Source organism: Cupressus sempervirens, chromosome 3 (genome assembly GCF_028749045.1).
Source record: "Cupressus sempervirens isolate cs-2001-9-10 chromosome 3, ASM2874904v1, whole genome shotgun sequence".
Classification (NCBI taxonomy): Eukaryota; Viridiplantae; Streptophyta; class Pinopsida; order Cupressales; family Cupressaceae; genus Cupressus; species Cupressus sempervirens.
The window spans coordinates 736,368,267-736,388,887 of record NC_143120.1 but is presented as its reverse complement, the minus strand read 5'-3'; the positions used below and the strand labels follow the sequence as shown (position 1 = coordinate 736,388,887).

The window sequence follows — 20,621 nt, the reverse complement described above, 5'->3', positions numbered from 1 at the left end:
TTAATGCCTTAAGTCAGTTTATGTGTGAGCCAAAGGAGATTCACCTAGTTGTAGTTAAACACATTATGAGATACTTACAAGGCACTCTTAACCTTGGGCTCAAATATGAGAAGGTTGACTTGGACTTACATGGATTCAGAGACGCAGATTGGGGTTGAAGTGTTAATGATAGAAAAAGCACTTCAGGATGATGTTTCAGTTTAGGATCAACAATGATATCATGGATATGCAAAAAGAAATCATCAATAGCACAGAGTTCCATAGAAGCTGAATACATTGCAGCAACAATGGCCTCTAGAGAAGCAATCTGGCTTAGAAAGTTAATTGTGAGATTATTCGGTAAACCCATGAATCCTAATATTATTCATTGTGATAATCGGAGTTCCATCAAGCTTTCTGTGAATCCAGTTTTCCATGACAAGTCCAAGCATATTGAAATTCCTTACCATTATGTAAGAGATATGGTAGACAGGAATACAGTAAAATTAGAGTACATTTGCACTGCAAATCAAACAGAAGATATTCTTACCAAAACTCTCTCTCGAGTGAAGATAGATCACTTCAGGAAAAGACTTGGTACGGTTGAATTATAAAACATTTGTATTCTTTAAATTATTAATAATATAATTTCTATTGTCAAGCTATTGACTGTTATGGGCTTCAGCATTTGTTAACATTAACTAAGAGGTGACAATCTCTGAGATAATAACACTTGTATAAAAGACATTATGAAAGACAATGATCTCTTAGATAATGTGTTGAACAGTATAGAACTACTGTCAAATCTAGAGGAGTTTAAGATCATATTGTGATGTAGACATTTCTATGTCTATGAGTCACAATTTGAATAAATGAAGAATTTAATCATTCTCCGGATTTTATCCTATATTCTGGTAGATCTTAAACTCAGGATCATGCTGTGATATAGGACTGCCAGTACCTATGAGTCACAACTTGGATAAATTAAGAATTTAATCATTCTTTGGATTTTATCCTATATATTGTATGCTTTGAAATATTGTTATCACTAGTATCAAAGATAAGTCATACCACAGGTATAGTAATATGACATAGTATCATGTGTTCAATGATACCACATGCTTGGAAGATTCAGATAAATATAAAGTATCAAACTGTGCTTATTCACCGTAATTGATGATGCTAGATATGTTATCTCTAAGTATGATTATCAAGTTAAGAGGGAGTGTTAAATCTGTAACTTCGATTACCATACTAATCTGATTGGGCAAATCGCACAGATCTTATCTTGCATGAAATTCTTTACTAATGAAAGCTTATATATAATTGTCCCTTCATAGGCATGATCGGCATCTTGTTTGAGATAATAAGTGTTGTGTGAACTTAACTAATCTTAGTTAATGTGATTACAAAACCTATTCTCCATTGGTGCCGATTATGGGAAATCTATTAAGGGCCGACCTAGCTAGGGTCATGTCCCTTCAAGGAACATGCCCTTTGGTTGCCGTATATATACAAGGTGCGGTTGTAAATAAAGGACACACAATAAACATATAGTCTGCTCCTTTAATAATACTGCCCTAGATGAACACTTGCAGAGATAAAACGTTTCCAGAATAATAGTTATATTATTGCTATCACTTCATTCAAGCTTGGTTATAGAAGATCATCTACAGAAAGCTCTACAAAGAAGCTATTATCTCAATCTGATTTAGTAGCAGAATTTGCAGAAACTTTACACGAGTTGCTTCTGTTTAGATGAATAATATACACCTTTTTTTTTTAACTCACCTCACCTCCACAATACATTTGTTCCCCCACAAAAAGAAAAACTGCTCCCTCCAAGACTTCTTCTATAGCCAAACTTTTTCATCTATCGTACAGATAGAATATGTCATATCGTAATATTCAACCAGCTGTTGTTTTTGGTCTAATGCGAGAAAGAAAAACTTGCAGCCCCTTCCACATTTATGCATGCACCACCCTAAAATAACCAACTACTATCTATCTAGGAGTTCCATCCTATCGTCTTCAACCTGCCGAGAATATGCCACAAGGACGCCAATAATACATTGTTTTACAATTATGATGATTCTACTCTTCCAGAGTTTTAAGAAAACTTGATGCATTTTTTGGCATTGTGCAACGTCCTTACTACTATTACTATATCAACTGAGTTTTGCAAAGCTATCAAGCAAACTACAAATTTCTTGGTAGCTACACATATGCGATATCAATAAAAATGCCTCTGCAAGCATAGGAAAAGAACACATCGTCCTCCAATAACCATAGCTTATTTCGGTAGTTAGAGACATCAATTGAAAATACAAAGAGGAATACATATTTCATACAAAACGCCTTCAAAGCAGACATATATACAAAAGATGTTACAAACACAAAACATTGACAGCATATTCGAGGGACTATCAACCCAACACCAACCTGAGCACAAGAGTAATTGCCCAGTCAAATATAGATGGCGACTTCAGCGCTGACGGTAACCACCAGGTCTCTTACACAAAACAAGTTTGACATTTGAACATCGCCCAATATAAGCAGCTTCAAGTCGTCTATGTGGCCAATGAAAGAAACACACCTAGTGGAAGAAAAATACATGATAGCACAACTAAAGGTTGACACCTAGCATGCATGAACACCACCACAAAAGATGCCAGCCCATGCATACACACATCAAGGAAAAATACTAACACCTTGACCTATTCCCGTTAACAGAGTAAAAGAAAGAGAGGATTGTCTAGAAGCTAAAGTACAAAATGGGGATGACATTGCACAAAAATCTGTGGGTAGAACAAAGCGTGTACTCAAAGATGGCTTGGATAACGAGGAGACTAGGTGGGGTAAAATCTATATCTTTTCTTGTGGGTGAGTCATCTCAGCTATGAAACTTATTCACCTGGGGACCTACATATCAATTCATGTACTTATTGACTAGACCAACCCTAGAACTATATTTGCTCAACCACCTCTGATCTTCACTTGTTCAGGAAGAAGCAAAAGAAGTAGGGGTAGTGGACTTTTCGACATCTAGTGAACCTGTACCTACATAGGTATTCCTATAGCCCATGTGATGTGATCCAAGCCACATTAGAAAGTGCAACCACCACATAGATAATAGAAGACATCACATGAAACAAAAGTTCATTGAGTAACCGCCCTCTGAGAAAGCACACTAAGTCCCACCCTTAGAATAGCTAAATGGTCTTAAGTGTTTTTCAATTCTATACCTAACATGGGTGGGAGGCTATAGTTGGGAAACTGTAATATCCTCCCCTGATTTGAACTTTGACTTGCAGAAATTTAACTTAAGGAATATTGTCAAACACTTTGTATGCAAACTCATAAAGCTGATTTCCTCAATAAATTGCTTTCCAATGAGTAGATTTACGAACAACTATGAAGTGACATTAAAATGCATAATACACATCATAACATTTTCACAAACACTTGGCACACATTCAATAGTATATGAAAAATCTGGAAACTCTTTCAATCTGCTAATAAAGGGTGATTTTTAAATGTAGATGTGCACTTACAACTGCCTTAAAGGCTGCAACAACTATTCAGACTTGTATTCAACAATTATTATGCAAAATATCAAAATTTGACAGAAGAAACCTGGAATTAGTTGCCGTAGTATTTTGCAGATGTAGTCGGCCAGCCCTCCAAACTTCTAATCAGCCGGAAAAACAAGTAAACTTGATACCAACACTGTTCACACCGTACTATAGCAAAATACTGTTCATGCCGACTGTAGCAAAGTACTGTTCATGCGGCACTATAGCAATAACTAACTTCAGATCTGCACCTCAAACCCTTGTAAATTTCTTTATGCAAACGCACCAAATGAAACCCAGTGTGTTCCCTGAAGTGAAAACACCCTTGATCCTCCTGACTGTGTCTTCCAACAGCGAAGAGAATGCTAGCAAAGAGGGATTCCGTCCTCCAAGCCCGATAATCAGATATCCAGCAACATACCATTAATCTTCATCCAAGCATACAACAAAAAAAGATCTTCCATTTCTTTTATAGTATTCTCACAAGAGCTCAATCCTTCGTTTTCTCAATGTGGGATAAAACATAACTCCCTTTATGTACCTTATGTCTCCAATGTGTTATAAAAATAAAGGGAACTCTTTTAATTTAAATATTTCCCACAAACTATAGTCTATGCATTAATAAAGTTAAATATTTAAATTTAACTTTATAAAATGGTTTTATCAATGCATAACAAATATTATCAATGATAAATAAGTCTTCCTGTTGATTTTAAACAATTACCATCCACATACCACTGTGACTGAATGTCCGGCCATGTCCAAGATGACTTACTATAAATAGTAAGTATGCCCAAAGTTGCCTCAGAACCCCTCAAAAAGACCTGCAACTGAAACTGTCTAGGCCAAATGGCCTCTAAGCCCCTTTAATGTCCTAGTTAGCCTACGGGACTGTGGGGAAATAGGCTAACGACAACATCATGCTATGAATGCTAGAAAGGGGACATTACAGTCCGCCCTTCCCAAAATTGTTTGTCCTCAAGCAATTTCAGCTCTGGATGCTGCAATATCTACTCATTTTCCCAAGTAGCATCCTCGACAAGTAGGTTCCTCCACTTCACTAGATACTCCCTAATAGTCCTCCTACGAAGCACCCTCTCCCTAGAGTCAAGTATGGCCTCGGGAACCAAGATAAGCTTTCCCTCATCATCAAGAGGTGGCAATACTACTGAAGGCACCACATTGTGACCCAATGCCTTCTTAAGGCGTCACACATGGAACACATTATGCACTTTACTGTCTGCAGGCAACTCCAACTCATAAGCTACTTCGCCCACTCTCCTGATTACTTTGAACGGTCCATAGTAGCGTGGTTTCAATTTTTCTGCTCCACTCTTCTTGAGAGAGGACTGTCTATACGGCTGTAACATGAGGTACACCATATCTCCCACCTCAAAAGACCTCTCAACCCTGTGCTGATCAGCATATTGCTTCTGCTGATTTTGTGCCTTTTGCAAATTTTCCTTCAAGGATCGCATAATGTCCTGACACTCCTACAAAGTATCCTTGGCCTTAAGCACCCTGTTGTCCCCAAATAACAAATCCAAAAAATTAGGAGCATCATACCCGTACAGTGCCATAAAAGGGGACATTTGAATGGACATATGGAAAGAGGTATTATAGCAGTACTCCCCTAGATGTAGCCACTTCACCCAAGCCTTCTGCTCTCCTGCAATGTAGTTTCGAAGGTACCTTTCAACCGATTTGTTCACTATCTCTGTCTGCCCATCAGTTTGGGGGTGGTAGCTGGTACTCGGAGTGAGCTCTGTTCCACATAACCTAAACAACTCCTACCAAAAGTGGCTCATAAATCTGTTGTCTCTGTCACTGACTATGCTCCGTGGTATCCCATGTAGTCTGAATACCTCTCGAAAAAATAGTTCTGCTGTTTGTGTTGCTGAATGTGTAGACGAAATTGCAAAGAAATGTGCAAATTTCGTCAATTTGTCTACCACAACAAAGATGCAATCCCGACCCTGTGCCTTGGGGAGGCCTGTGATAAAATCCATGGAAATGCTATCCCACTTCTTCTCTGGTATGGGTAGGGGCTGTAGTAAACCACCCGGAAAAGAATGTTCCTGTTTGTTCTGCTGACACACAAGGCATTCCCTAACAAACTGAAGCACCTCTGATTTGAGTCCTTTCCAAGTGAAGCGCTCTCTCACCTGGCAATGTCTTAAAGAATCTGGGATGTCCTGCCATTGGTGAATCATGAAATGCCCTCAAAATCTTCTGCTTCATAGCAGACCCGGGTACTAAATAAATCCTTTCCTTGTAGATGATCAGATCATTTACGACAGTGTATCGACTATCTTAAATAGCTCCCTCAATAATGCTAGATGCCCAACTATCCTTAGCATATTCTGCCAAGATCATCTCTCTCCAATCATCCATGACTATCCCAACAGCAAGCAAATGAGGCCTTCTAGATAAAGCATCTGCAACAATATTTTTCTTCCCTTTGACATAGGCTATGTCGAAATCATAGGCCTGTAATTTACTCACCCATTTCTGTTGCCTGTCATTAAAGTCCTTCTGTCCAAGGAAATGTTTCAAGCTATTATGATCTGTTTTTACTGTGAATCGGCTTCCCACTAAGTACTGCCTGAACTTAGCTAGCGCGTGCATGATTGCTAGCATCTCTTTGTCGTAGATGCTGTAGGTTCTCTCCACACCTTGTAATTTTCTACTCTCATATGCGATGGGATGTTTGTCTTGCATGAGAACAGCTCCTATGCCCTCTCCCAAGGCATCACACTGCAGCTCAAAAGGCCTGGTGAAATCTGGAGTGGCTAAAACAGGACATGTACTCATCAGCTCCTTAAACCTGTCAAAACAATCCTGAGCCCTCTCTGACCACTTGAAACTATCTTTCCGTGTCAAATCTGTAAGTGGTGCTGCTATTTGTGAAAATCCCTTCACAAATCTGCGATAGAACCCACAAAGCCCGAGAAATCCCTTGAGTTGTGAAGTGTTCCTCGGTGGTGGCCAATCCAGAATGGCCCTGATCTTGTCTGGGTCAACCCGAACACTTCCTGCACTAATAATATGCCCTAGATAGAGCAACTCTATCATCCCAAACTCACATTTACTCATCTTAGCATATAATGACTCCCTCTCTAGAATACTGAGCACTGTATCAATATGCTTCAAATGTTCCTCCCAAGTAGGGTTGTATATCAGTATATCATCAAAAAATATCAACACAAACTTCCTCAACTGATCTCTGAACACTCTATTCATACAGGACTGGAAAGTGGCAGAGGCATTTGTCAACCCAAAGGGCATGACTAAGAACTCAAAATGTCCATAGTGGCATCTAAAAGTTGTCTTCTCCACATCCACCTCTTTAACCCGTATCTAATGGTAGCCGGATCTCAAATCAATCTTGGAGAAGTAGCATGCACCATGCAATTCATCAATAAGCTCATCGATGCGTAGGATAGGGTATCGGTTCTTGATTGTCTTCTTGTTTAGCTCCCTATAATCAATGCACATCCTCATTGTACCATCCTTCTTCTTCAACAATACTACTGAAGAAGCGAAAAGACTTTTGCTTGGCCGTATGTGTCCCATGTCAATCAACTCCTTAATTGCCTTTTCTATTTCATCCTTATATCTCTTTGGATGGCGGTAAGGTGTGATGATAACTGGCTTAGCCCCTTCCTCTAATTCAATAACATGCTCGATTCCCCTATCCGGGGGTCTCCCTGGAGGTATCTCACCAAACACCTTAGCATGTTTGGTTATTATTTTTTGTACATCAGGTGGATACTCTTGTTTATGCTGCTCTGTCATCTCAGGCATTACTCTAAACTCTGCTGCCCACTGCACCTGATCATGTCTAAAGAAACTCTGCATCCGCTTGAGTGACACCACTCGAAGTCTCCCATCTGACAAACCCCTGAGCACTATCTTCTTACCATTTGCCTCAAACCTCATTTCCATTTTCTCAAGGTTAAATGTAAACTCTACCAGAGACTTCATCCAGTTCATCCCAAGCACCATATCCTGATCACCAATGTTGACCACAAAGAAATCTCCTGTCATGTCATAATCTCCCAAACGAAGCTGCAAGTTGGAGATTTTCTTGGTACATTCAATTTTGAAGCCATCGGCAACCATCACCTTAAATCCCCTATGCTCCTCTGTATGTAGCCCTCTGCGTGTCACAAACTTCTCATCAATGAAGTTATGTGTCGCCCCTGTATCAATGAGTGCCACAACTCTCTGTCCATCCAAGGTTCCCCTAACTCTGAAAGTGACGGCCTCCTATATACTTGACACCTGAGCTATCATGCTATCACCGCGTGCTTCCTCCTGTGAAGAACTATCATCATCTCCATCTGATTAGGATGACTGCTCTGAATCTCCATCTACTGACTCTTCGGCTGAAAAGTACTCCATCTGCTTAGCTTTTGCTTTCAATGGACACTTACGTGACAAATCCCAAGGCTCCCTGCAATGAAAACAAAGCTTCTTTTTCCTGAAATCATTAAGTGTTTCATTGTCCAACCTCTTACTTTCCTCCTTAGTTGGCTGAACCTCTTGATGAAAAGGTTTCCTGTCCTTATCTTTCCTTGAAGGGAAACTCTTTGCCTGGAATTTATTTTTTGAAGATGAAGAGGAATCCATGTCACGAGCTTTCTTAATGGCTTCTTGCAAACTGGGAGGGTTGAGAGCTTTAATCCACCCTCTCAACGGATCAGCTAACCCATCCATAAATAGAACTAGTATCCTCCATTCAGATACATCTGTTACTAACACTGCAAGTTTCTGAAACTCTGAAATGTATGTTTCCAATGATCCCCACTGTTTAAGCTGAGCTAACTCCTTGAAATGGAGTTCTGGATCCTTCCTATCAAAACGTTCAATCAGCCTCTCTGTAAACTCCACATATGAGGTAATGTGTGCATGTCCCATAGTGACCATACCATGATGTCACCACTCGTGTGCTAACCCATCCAGATGAATTGCTGCATACTTAATAGCTTCTTCCTCGGGCATAGGGTTCAATTGAAAGTATGTGTCAAGCTTTTGAACCCAAGCTCTTGCTGTAGACTTTCCTTAGCCATCATAATATGGTAACTCAAGTCTCCCTACTTTCTTCCGTAGCTCATAGCTCTGGTTCCTGTCATGTCCACGTGGCATATGTTTCATCCACACATCCCTATACTCCCTAAAGGTAATTGCAGCAGTAAAATCTGGCCCTCCGGCTTCCCAATCTCTTCTCAACTAGTCCTGTATATCAGTAATCTGGGGCTCTGGTACGAGCTGCTCTGGAGCTCTAGGAGGAAATGTAGGAATCATGGGCCTTGAACTCACTGTCCTAGCTCGCTGGGGTGCATGACCGAAATTGTTCCCAACTTGTTCATCTCCATTATGTGTCCCATCCTAATCATTTCCATTCTGATTGTTACCATTCTGATTATTTCCTCCATCCATGTTAGCATTCAACCCCATTTGACGAGCCATCATCTGCATCATAAGATCCAATCTCTGATTCTGTTCTTGTGCCCTTTGTTCTGCTACTCGCTGACCCTGTACCAAGGTCTCTAATAACTGTAAGAATCTTTCCTCTCCAGGCTCTGGACCGGCATTCCCGCCTCCACCTAATCTTGTATTCCTGTCATCTCGGTCACCCATATTGCTGTCTTGATCAAAGAATACCTCCGCTGTGTCTGTATGATTGGATTCTATACCCCCCTGTACGGATGAACTAGACTGTTTGCTTTGCAGGTCTGAACTCTTACTTTGTCTTGCTCTGGTATTGCGGAAATTATAAGTCCCCTGTCGCATGCTCAAACATAAATGCTCTGATTTTAGTGTTTTGACATTTCATCAAACACTTTCCCCTCTATCCGCCAGTTCCAAATTTCCTATAAGACCTCCACAGGATGGCAGGACTTATAGCTCTGATACCACTGTAATATCCTCCCTTGATTTGAACTTTGACTTGCAAAAATTTAACTTAAGGAATATTGTCAAACACTTTGTATGCAAACTCATAAAGCTGATTTCCTCAATAAATTGCTTTCCAATGAGTAGATTTACGAACAACTATGAAGTAACATTAAAATGCATAATACACATCATAACATTTTCACAAACACTTGGCACACATTCAATAGTATATGAAAAATCTGGAAACTCTTTCAATCTGCTAATAAAGGGTGATTTTTAAATGTAGATGTGCACTTACAACTGCCTTAAAGGCCGCAACAACTATTCAGACTTGTATTCAACAATTATTATGCAAAATATCAAAATTTGACAGAAGAAACCTGGAATTAGTTGCCGTAGTATTTTGCAGATGTAGTCGCCAGCCCTCCAAACTTCTAATCAGCCGGAAAAACAAGTAAACTTGATACCAACACTGTTCACGCCGTACTGTAGCAAAATACTGTTCATGCCGACTGTAGCAAAATACTGTTCATGCGGCACTATAGCAATAACTAACTTCAGATCTGCACCTCAAACCCTTGTAAATTTCTTTATGCAAACGCCCCAAATGAAACCCAGTGTGTTCCCTGAAGTGAAAACACCCTTGATCCTCCTGACTGTGTCTTCCAACAGCGAAGAGAATGCTAGCAAAGAGGGATTCCGTCCTCCAAGCCCGATAATCAGATATCCAGCAACATAACATTAATCTTCATCCAAGCATACAACAAAAAAAGCTCTTCCATTTCTTTTATAGTGTTCTCACAAGAGCTCAATCCTTCGTTTTCTCAATGTGGGATAAAACATAACTCCCTTTATGTACCTTATGTTTCCAATGTGTTATAAAAATAAAGGGAACTCTTTTAATTTAAATATTTCCCACAAACTATAGTCTATGCATTAATAAAGTTAAATATTTAAATTTAACTGTATAAAATGGCTTTATCAATGCATAACAAATCTTATCAATGATAAATAAGTCTTACTGTCGATTTTAAACAATTACCATCGACATATCACTGTGACTGAATGTCCGGCCATGTCCAAGATGACTTACTATAAATAGTAAGTATGCCCAAAGTTGCCTTAGAACCCCTCAGAAAGACCTGCAACTGAAACTATCTAGGCCAAATGGCCTCTAAGCCCCTTTAATGTCCTAGTTAGCCTACGGGACTGTGGGGAAATAGGCTAACGACAACATCATGCTATGAATGCTAGAAAGGGGACATTACAGAAACAAAGTGGGGCCCTGGTTATTGTTCATGAACCAACATTTTTGCCCATCGTATACCCAACAAGGGATCGGACCCAATCAATTGGGGGGTGAGGGTGGGGCATATCTGGGTAGTAGCCACCTCTCCTATCTACAAATAAATTATTAAATTAGTAGGTAAAGTGTCATGTGCTTGGTGAAGAAAGTGTACCGTGGAGTTGGGCCAAGGATCGGACAAGTTCGGTGAGATTGAAAGTTAGCATTACTTTAAAAAGTTTTTGTACTAATGAACCCAACCCCATTTCAACAGTTTGCCAACCAAGAAACTGGGTTCGCAAACCCAAATCTGAACTCGAACTCAAACCAACAAAAACCATAAAACACCTATACTCTGGTACCGTAAAATGATCAAGATAATCGATATATTACAAAGGAGAGGAAGACTCTTTAAATAGGCGATCCAAAAGATCTTTCCATAATGGAAATAATCGAGAACTAGGGACATATAAGAAAGTTACCAAAAACTAACCAATCAATTTAAGTGACCATTATAAGCTAAATGTGACAATATTACTTTAATAGAGATACTAATCTCTTCTCTTGAGAGGCATCAACCTTTAGCACAACAAAATCTTAGTCTTCTTGAGAAATTCTGCTTAAACGAATCTGCCATAAATCTGCTCTAACTCTTCAAATCAATTTGCTCAAATTTTGCTTCAAAAGTGTTTTGATATACTAAAATGTTCCTCTAAAGTGCTTCCCTTATTCTTCCACCACAAACATCTTTTATACCACACAAATGCATCTCTCACACAAGAGGGGTGACTCATCAAAAGGGGTCGGCCACAGATGAGCATAAACAAGTTTGTTTTATTTCCCCAAGATGTGTCATTGTGCTTCGGAGGTCAGCCCATTTGAGTGCAAAAAATCCATGCTCCACAGAGTTTCCTAGACAAGGACGTGTTTTCGGTACGGGTATGGGTCAAGGCCAAAATTTAGGGGACAAGACCTCAGGAGATGGCGATTAAAAACATAGGGGGTTTTTAATATATAGAGACAAAATTCAAATATGTGTATCATAACATTGATAAACCATTCACCATGGACATTTTAGAAGATCAATACATGAAATATTTCAAATGGCAAATACTAAGTACTTTCATTATAACAATATCACATACATATATAGATAAAATCAAAATGCCCAAAGGCTCCAAGTATCATGCTGAAATCATAATGAAATAAAGATAAGTCCAACTAAAATAGTTAGTAAATACTAAACATAATCTTTCTTCACTGCTGCTAATGCTCTGATGTTTTTTTCTTCCTCTTAGCAAGTATGTCAAATCTAAAAATGAGTAGAAGAGTTAGTGTTTAATTGACTAAATATGGGTTGCATATTTTTATTATGTCTTTAAGATGAGTAGGGACCACGAGGACAGCAAAAATTAGAGAAAAAAAAAATGATTTCTTGGGTGTGTTTTGCCTTTACCAGATTGGCTGGAAAAAAGGGGACGGCCAACGATTTCGGAGACAGATAGGGGACAGCAAAACCATACCCGGTACTGCTTGCTATCCCCAAGTTTCCAACCAAAAAAAATTGGCCGTTTCAGGGGATGTTTCCGAATTTGCAAAAAAGGGGACGACTCAAGGTACGGCCAAAATCCGTCCTCGCATCCCCATTTCGTCCCTCGTACAGGTACGACCCCAAAACCATAGGGGACACGTCCCTGTGGAACACTGCAAAAAATGGATGTCAATAACCCCAAAACAGTCAACTCATCATGCTTGGTGACCCAGCCCATAAAGTCCTACAAAAATAATAATTTTATTTATTTTAACTTTCATAGGAATGTGAATGCCAAACTCAAGGAGAAGTGATAAAAAAATTAGATGCCAAAGAATAGCACTGAACCACCATGGAGGTTGGTGAAGGCTGCACATAACATACAACCAGTGCAAACATCATCTAATTTGACCCTGCTTCAACAGCAGAAATATAATGACAGCAATCGTGTTCTCCCTTTTGACATCAACGACAACAATATTTCCAACAAACAGTGCCTGATGAGACATTGTTATAATGAAACTAGGTATTGTAGAATACAGCATTTATTGCATTGAAAAGAATTAAGGTGTTATAGTTCTCAATTAGAAGTTTTACTGTTAAAAGACAGCATTTTCTGCATTACATATGATTTGAACATGTTCTAATTCTCAATAATGGAAGTAAAGTCATCAGATTGTGGACTTGTGATCAATTTGATTATCACGATTTTTTTTAGAACTAAGATGTAAAAAATATTAAGTAGCGTGTCCATTAACTAATAACAATTAAACAAATCATACATAGCATCATAGTTTATGTAGTTAGACTAAATTGAGATAACTGAATGTTATCATAAAACTAATATGTCAGAAAACCCAGGGAACAGTTTACATTTTTTACATCCACCTTTGTTTCCTAAGTTAAAAGAATTTCCCAACATATTCAACAGATGAAATTCTTTTCAAATACTTTTGTAATACATGCATACCCATTCACCAGTAATGCAACCCTACTTCCACGTTTGGTCGGAATATATTGCGGTTCCTGCAACCACCCAACAAATCACTTCAGTGAAAAATCTATTTATTTCCAAACAATTAAATCGGAACCATGTAGAGAGAAGATCCATGTACAGTTAAGAATGCACTAACTTAAATATACCTTGATCAGCAGATTTATATCTAGTACAAACAAAGCTAGAAACAGAACACATTAAAAAGAAATGACATTATGCATAATATTATTTAATGTTATTGGATAATGTTACTTATATAGAAATGAAACAGAGACAAGTAATGTCCCCAATGCATCAAGGAAATAAGAGTGCAAGAATTTTGTTTGAAAGCACGTAAATCGAAGGTTTCCAACTTACTACAGATAATAAAAGGTCAACATGAATGCTGGATATTACACAATGGAATTTATCTAAAACAACAGAAGGTCTGATGGCTATGCCTTCACTTTGTAATTGTATACAAGGCAGGTCATGGTGATGATAGCATAGGACATCAAGCTGATAGCTGATAGTACACTTCTTATCGGTTTTGTTTTGAGAAAAATCTTAGACTGAACAAGGACGTATTTGATCTTTTTAACTATCTTAATATATTAAAAAAATGGAAGGTTGAAGAAAGTAAACCAAATAAAAATAAAATCTTAAAAAATAAGCACTTAATATGCTCCATTAAATCAACTTGCTCATACTTTGTCATTAGAAACACAGAGATTCCAACTAGGCAGATAAAATCACACAGGTAAAGAGAAAATGGATGAAAAATGCAATCGCAAACACAATTCTATCAAAATAACAAAACTATACTCGTGATATTTTGCTACTTTCCAAGCTAAACATTGTCTTCATCAAAGCACAGTGCACTTGTTTTATTTTTTTTATTTTTCTTGTTGTTCCTTTACCTCCATTATATCCAACAGTAGTATCTTCTTGGACTTATTGGTACGCTCACTACTAGCCATCATGTATATTTCTTCCCTCGGTCCTTCAAATCTTAACACTAACCTATCCATTAACTATTAAAATGGTTTTTTGTGATACTGATGCATTTTAGTACTCATACTTGAACCAAACATGGTGATCACATCTGATTATAATATGATTTCATTCAACTGTATCCTATGTTGCAAGTACATTCCTTGAAGACACTATACCCTTCCACTGTAGTTCTAGATCTAATACTAGTCCAATCACATCCCAGGTTCTCCTATTATCCTTGGCAACAGATTGTCATTGATAAGTATAACAATATTAATAAAAAAGAAAAGATTATGCCTTACCATTATTGTTCTGATACTGCTACTGGTCTAAATACCTCCCAGGTTATTCTATTAACCTTGGCACCAGATTAACATACTAAATCATAATAAAATGACTCTGCTCAAGAGAGACACACACACAAAGAGCCAATTGAAGTGCTTAATCATGCCATATTATACCACCATATAGCATGCCAAATTATATTCCAATTTTTTTTTATGACAAGTTTCTTCATTGAACATCAGCTCCTAGTTTTAGTTATCTTACTGAATGTAAACTATGTGTAAATGAAAGTAGATACAGATCATTAATTGCATTTGCCACAACTAGGAAGGGTCATGATAAAATTGTCTTTACCAACAACCTTTTAAGAGCAATCATCAACAACTCCCACAGGTGCAAAATAATTGTCAACGCTTAGCGCAAGCTAACCATTCTTTACAGTATGTTACATTCTGAGATGATCCTGACTCAATAATCCACATGTCACAAAAGCTACATGCTGAGTCATTGGCACAAAAGCTTAACCACCTTGTCAACTTGACTGGTATCCCTACCTTCAGCCTAACTTTTCTTTCCAGATGTTTTTGGCCACCAGATCTACTCTTCATGACCTTCTTTAGTGCAATAATTACAAGTGCACAAGTGATTGATTTGTTCCATTTCAAAGCCAATTTGTTTCTTAATAATAAATATGTTCTTATGTAGATTGCTTTGCCACTTTAATAGTGAACTTATTGTTCCTTTTAGCTTGTGATGTAGATTCTACACTAATCCTACCATTAAAGCTCTTAAAAACTCCTGTTGTTTTCTCTTCAAGCAAGGAGAAACCTACCAACTCTTCAAATGAAGAGTTAGTTATTTCATCTCCATGTGGCATATATACTCATTACAAAAATGTGATTGCCTTCATGAGCATCATTCTAAGTGATGTCAATAAAATCCTCATCTTCTACTTTGAAGAATCCATTCCCTACAAACTCATCTAGGCTTTATGTGAAGCTTCTATTCAATGGAAAAGGTAGATTTGAACTATCCAAAACAAACGAGACAAATAAATGTAAGAGCTTATTGGTCCCTTTTATCCCACCCAGAAATAAACACAAATGTTATGTTTGCAGTTTCTTTTCATGTTCTCCACTAATCATTTAAAGCTTCTTCAAAGCGATTAAAATATCTAAATAACCAAGAGGTTTTCTTTGTAATATCAATTCAGTTAATTTGATCTATTTCTATTGTATTCCTGATGAGGATGTAGTTTATTTGTGACATATTGATTCTGCATAGGTATTCTACTTTACATTACGCCTTTAGATCTTGGGTGGCTATCTCCGCAGCCAAATCTTACAATCCTCCATAATGAAGGAGTTATTACCTTCCACTTGTCATGTTCCTCTTACCAATGAAACATTTAGGCTCAGAAAATCAACAGGTCTTGTCTATTGTTTCTTCTTGTTCTTGAGCAATCAAATTTGTTGCCTTTTTTCATTATTTGAATGATTTTAAGCCCTACTTGATTCTACCAAAGTGATATTTTTTGTTGTCCTTTCTAGTTCTAAAGTTTGCCTGCTATCCTTTTCTCATGCTTGATGAGTAGGTTTCTTGCTTTCTTGCTCATTAAATGAAGTTGACCAACTTTCTTTCTCGAACGATAATTGGTATCATTAATCAATATGAAGAACCTTTGATGTGTTTCTTACTAGCCATACATATAAATGTTTAATTAGATAGTCAGCTGAAATTTCCTTACCACTACATGCTTGCAATGGGGATGATGATTATATGTAAGAGTTGTTCACTCCTCAACACTTGTATTGTTGTAGGTTCTTTTTCCAAATTTTAGCTTGGCCATATATGCTATCATTTTATGATATTTGGACAAAGATGTGATTGGAGTTTATATATAAAGAATGCACAAAACAAGAGATTTTAAATGTTTACAAGAGGTATTAGATTACACATGCACAAATCAAGTGATCACACACCTCCTTATGGAGTGAATTCACCTTGAACTTGCTCGTTTCATAAACACTAATTCATTTTTCATCCTTCTTTCTTCAAGATATTGGAACCTCCAGAATTTATTTGTTGCTTCTTGCACATCCTCACTATACTACTACACTAACCAATCAAGTGCATGGATGGAAAGTTCTTGTAGTTATGTCTTGCACATACCTTTCTTAAAGAACTTGATGCTTTCTAGCCAACTCTCTTGGACTACAAAATGTTGAAGTTGGTGGGACATATTCTCCACATTTCTACTCTGCATTTGCATGATACAGTATTTCTCCCTTTGCTCCAGTTTTGCCTTCGAAGATATCCTCTTCTTTGGAAACACTTCTTCATACTTTTGAGGTGATACCTTGTTAACTGTTGTCATGCCTTGTTACCTCCTTCTCCTAGTGTCTTTCATCTACTAGGTGATGTTGATTTATAACTATCTTGAGGTCCTCCAAGAGTCGTGAAAGAAAGAAATTTATCTTCTCTAGGCTCATTTTAGGGAGACCTGAGGTCCTTCACCATTGAAACTTCTATTGTTTGGCCCGATTAAAAGCATATTTTCATGTATAGGTCTTGTTACCAAACCCTCGATGGATGATGTTCCTATGATTAAATAACTTGCACAATAGAGTATTGTCACCTAAAAGAACATTCGGTTACTCTGTCATTCATTGCCAATTTACTTATCCACAATTACACTACTTTATTCGTTCTCTGTCTCGTCATCTTTATTATGCTGAAAGTATCCCTTAACAAACCGAAGGACTCCTCAGAGTCTCAAAACTGAAGAGACAGCTAGATGCATTAACAAATTGATAAAAAAGAAACTGCCCCAAAATTGATAAAAAAGAAACTGCCACATTACATGGCTATCAGGTTTAACAATAAAATGTTGGTTTTACGAAAGAAAACCTCTATACTTCAACAATTCAAAAATCAAAACTGCCCACCTATTGTTCGCTTCACCAAATGGAGTGACTTGTACAGGCCATAGCTTTTGTATAAAACCTCAAACCAAGTGTTGTTCATTTTAAAGATTTCAAAGGAATCCAAATATGCAATAAGGTTGTTTTTTTCATTGAGTATAATCTACAATGTTTCTGTTGGAAGTATAATAGTCCAAATATGCAATAACAATGTTGTGTTCTTTTTTTTATCAGTAAAAGGCCAAAGCTAAAACTTTTTTATTATTAATTTATACAGTTTATACACGATTCCTCAATTTACTCAATTTGAGATTTTTCTTTGTATGTTTCTCTCTGCAGTTTCTTTTTTAGTAGCTGCATTGACTTTATATTTGATTGTCCGCTTTTTGCCTGCATATACTTTCCTCTTGACCAAGATTGTTGTTAGAAGAAATCAATAAAAGGTCTTATTATATTTATCTGAATTAATGTAAGTTATTCATCTGACACGTGAATCTTAGTCTAAATGATAAAGGAAATTTAGTCTAAATGCATCGAAAGGTTAACCTAATTATTTACTTCAAAGATAAATCTTCCTGTATGTTTCCATTTTGATGGCTAATTATTTTGATCTGGACCTTGCCCTCATAATCAAGTTGCAATGCTTACATTATATCATAAACCCATTGTAAACATGTATGGTTTATCACATATTACCACCAATAAGTTTTCTTAATTGGAGATTCTCATGATTAATCATATTGTTAATTTCTATACTTAAGTGTTGCATTCAAGCTAATAAATACAATTTATGAAATATAATATTCTTAAGTGTTATTCATCCTATTAATAGCTTACTCCATCATACATGTCATTCTCTTTTTTTTTTCAATTGTAATATATCCTGCCTAATTTCCATAGTATCATTTGTAATTGCCCCTTCATCATTATAACGAATTGAACTGAATTAATGTTTAACAAAATTTTAGCCATTGATGGATTCTCCGAGCATTGGGTAATACCTTCAAGTTCCTATCCTTCTTTCTAATGGTACTATTAATAAACCTATTGAATGGCAATCCATGTGTTAGTATGACCTAATGATTTGTATAACTGTATTATAATAAAATTATTTCTCTTTGATTACTATTTTAAGGTTAAAAGTTTAGGATTAGATGACTTAATTATTCTTTAGGAGAGATATCTCACCATCTGCGCCTTTGTTGGCTAATGTATCTACTTCTTTATTTCATTCTCGATATATATGTGTAATACTAATTTCTTCAAATTTATCGACTATGTAAAATCGAATTAGTAATACTTTTCCTTAGTGTGTTTAGAATAATTTGTGAATCTCCTTAAATGACTAACTTTCTAATGTCCATTTCTAAGCTAAGGTTTATTCATTGGATAAGGCCTCTAATTCTACTAGATTATTAGAGAGCACCCCTAAGTGCTTGGCACATTTAATAATCCAAGAACCTTTGTCAAAATGTATAATACATCCTAATCCAACAGGACCTAGATTGCCACTTGAGGCCCCATCAAAATTAAGTTTTGCTTGACATACTGGAGGGGGTTCCCATTTGCAATCCACCCTAGCTTGTTTATTTTCTTTTATATATATCAACAGTGGCTTAATAAGCTTTAACCAATTTTTTCGCAATTATGCATCCCACTTGGAGAAAGAACCTTCTACCTTATAAGAATTTATGAGGTTATTATTTTCTACCTCTATGATGCATGTTTCCACTTTACTGAAAAACGAGGTTAAATCCAGACTTTTGTTAGCAATAATTTTTCTAGTCCTCTCCTTCCATATTTCCCATATAAGTTTGGAAGGAGCAATTTTTCATAAATTACTATAGACCCTGGAATTCCCATGTTTGGGCCAACTATTTAGAAAATTCCTAATGTCGATGGCAAAAGTTGTTAGCCAATTAAGCTTTTGACAACCATTCCCAACATTTTCTAGCAAATGGGCATTGGAATACGAGTGCTTAGTTGTCTCAGATTCACTTTCACATAAAGAACATCTTGAAGGCCCCTCAAAGCTCATCTTAGTAAATCTATCAATCCTAAGGACAATGCATAAAATTATCATCTTTCAACTTTTCTCTCTCTTGTCAATTTTGACATCTGCTTTGATCCATAGTTTGAAGACTCACAATGCACTCTATGAGCTTTTGAAACTTGTCGAGTTTTTATGCTTTGCAAGTTTTAATGACTTCTATTTGCAAGTCAAGACTCGACGCAAGTACTCATTGAGTTTTTCGCAAAAATTCACGGAGTCTGGTAAAAAAGTACACTCGTGTTTGCACAATAATGTTAAAGAAAAAACAAATGGCCCACCTAACATTATTTGTAAGCTTTGAGTGCTTATATTTGGTTGAGTTGGTCTTTCAAGTCCTTGTTAACTGATTTCAATTGATTATAAAAGGATTTCAAGTAGTTTTTTGAAGAAAAATCATATCCACAAGCAGGGTTTCTGGTTTTCTTTCTACGTTTTTAATTCTATTTACTTTCTGTTGCATCTAGATGAATAGAAAATCATTCCTAAGTAGTTAAAAATGATTTTGAGACTATTGGGTCATTAGAACAAGATCTAACACTATTTTTAACAAGTTTTGTTGAATCTTTCTCTAATTTTTTGAAGAATCTCTAGTTTTTTTTAAAATATCTGTAATGACCCCAACAGGTTATAACTGCTTCAAACACTAAAAATCTTTATACTTCAGTTGTTTGACATTTCGTCAAACACTTTGCAACCAAGCTCTGATACCACTGTAATAACCCTCCTTAAATTTGCTCTTAAAAATGTTGATGAAAGCTCAAGGAATTTTATCAAACACTTTGCATACAAGGGGTCATATGACTGATATAACTTTTCAAATTGTTGCAATAACTCTTGTTTCGATTTGCATCAAAGAGAATGTTTACAAAAGACTCCAGATTGTCTAAACAATGACCTAACATGAATGTGCAACTAATTTTGGCAATATTCAATACAAATATGTGACTTAAACTACTTACAATATGCAGCTACAGCAACTAGTGATTATGACAAATACTTTGGATGCAACCTAAGATGGCATTAATGCACTTACAACCAAGTGGCATTAATATAAACACTTAGTATGCAAAATTATGACATTGTTTATGCCAAAAAGAGAACTTACCGCCAATT

General features: G+C 36.8%; 1 protein-coding gene across 2 annotated transcripts in view; it reads right to left on the bottom strand.

Annotated features, from left to right (window-relative positions):
* The window catches only part of LOC149568902 (putative 3,4-dihydroxy-2-butanone kinase), a 227,899-nt gene that overhangs the window by 122,733 nt on the left and 84,545 nt on the right, over positions 1-20,621 (bottom strand). For both annotated transcript variants that reach the window (XM_089821754.1, XM_089821753.1), the window contains exon 10: positions 13,245-13,300. In XM_089821754.1, the coding sequence (XP_089677880.1) occupies positions 13,245-13,300 (56 nt within the window). The remainder of the gene's footprint in view (positions 1-13,244; positions 13,301-20,621) is intronic.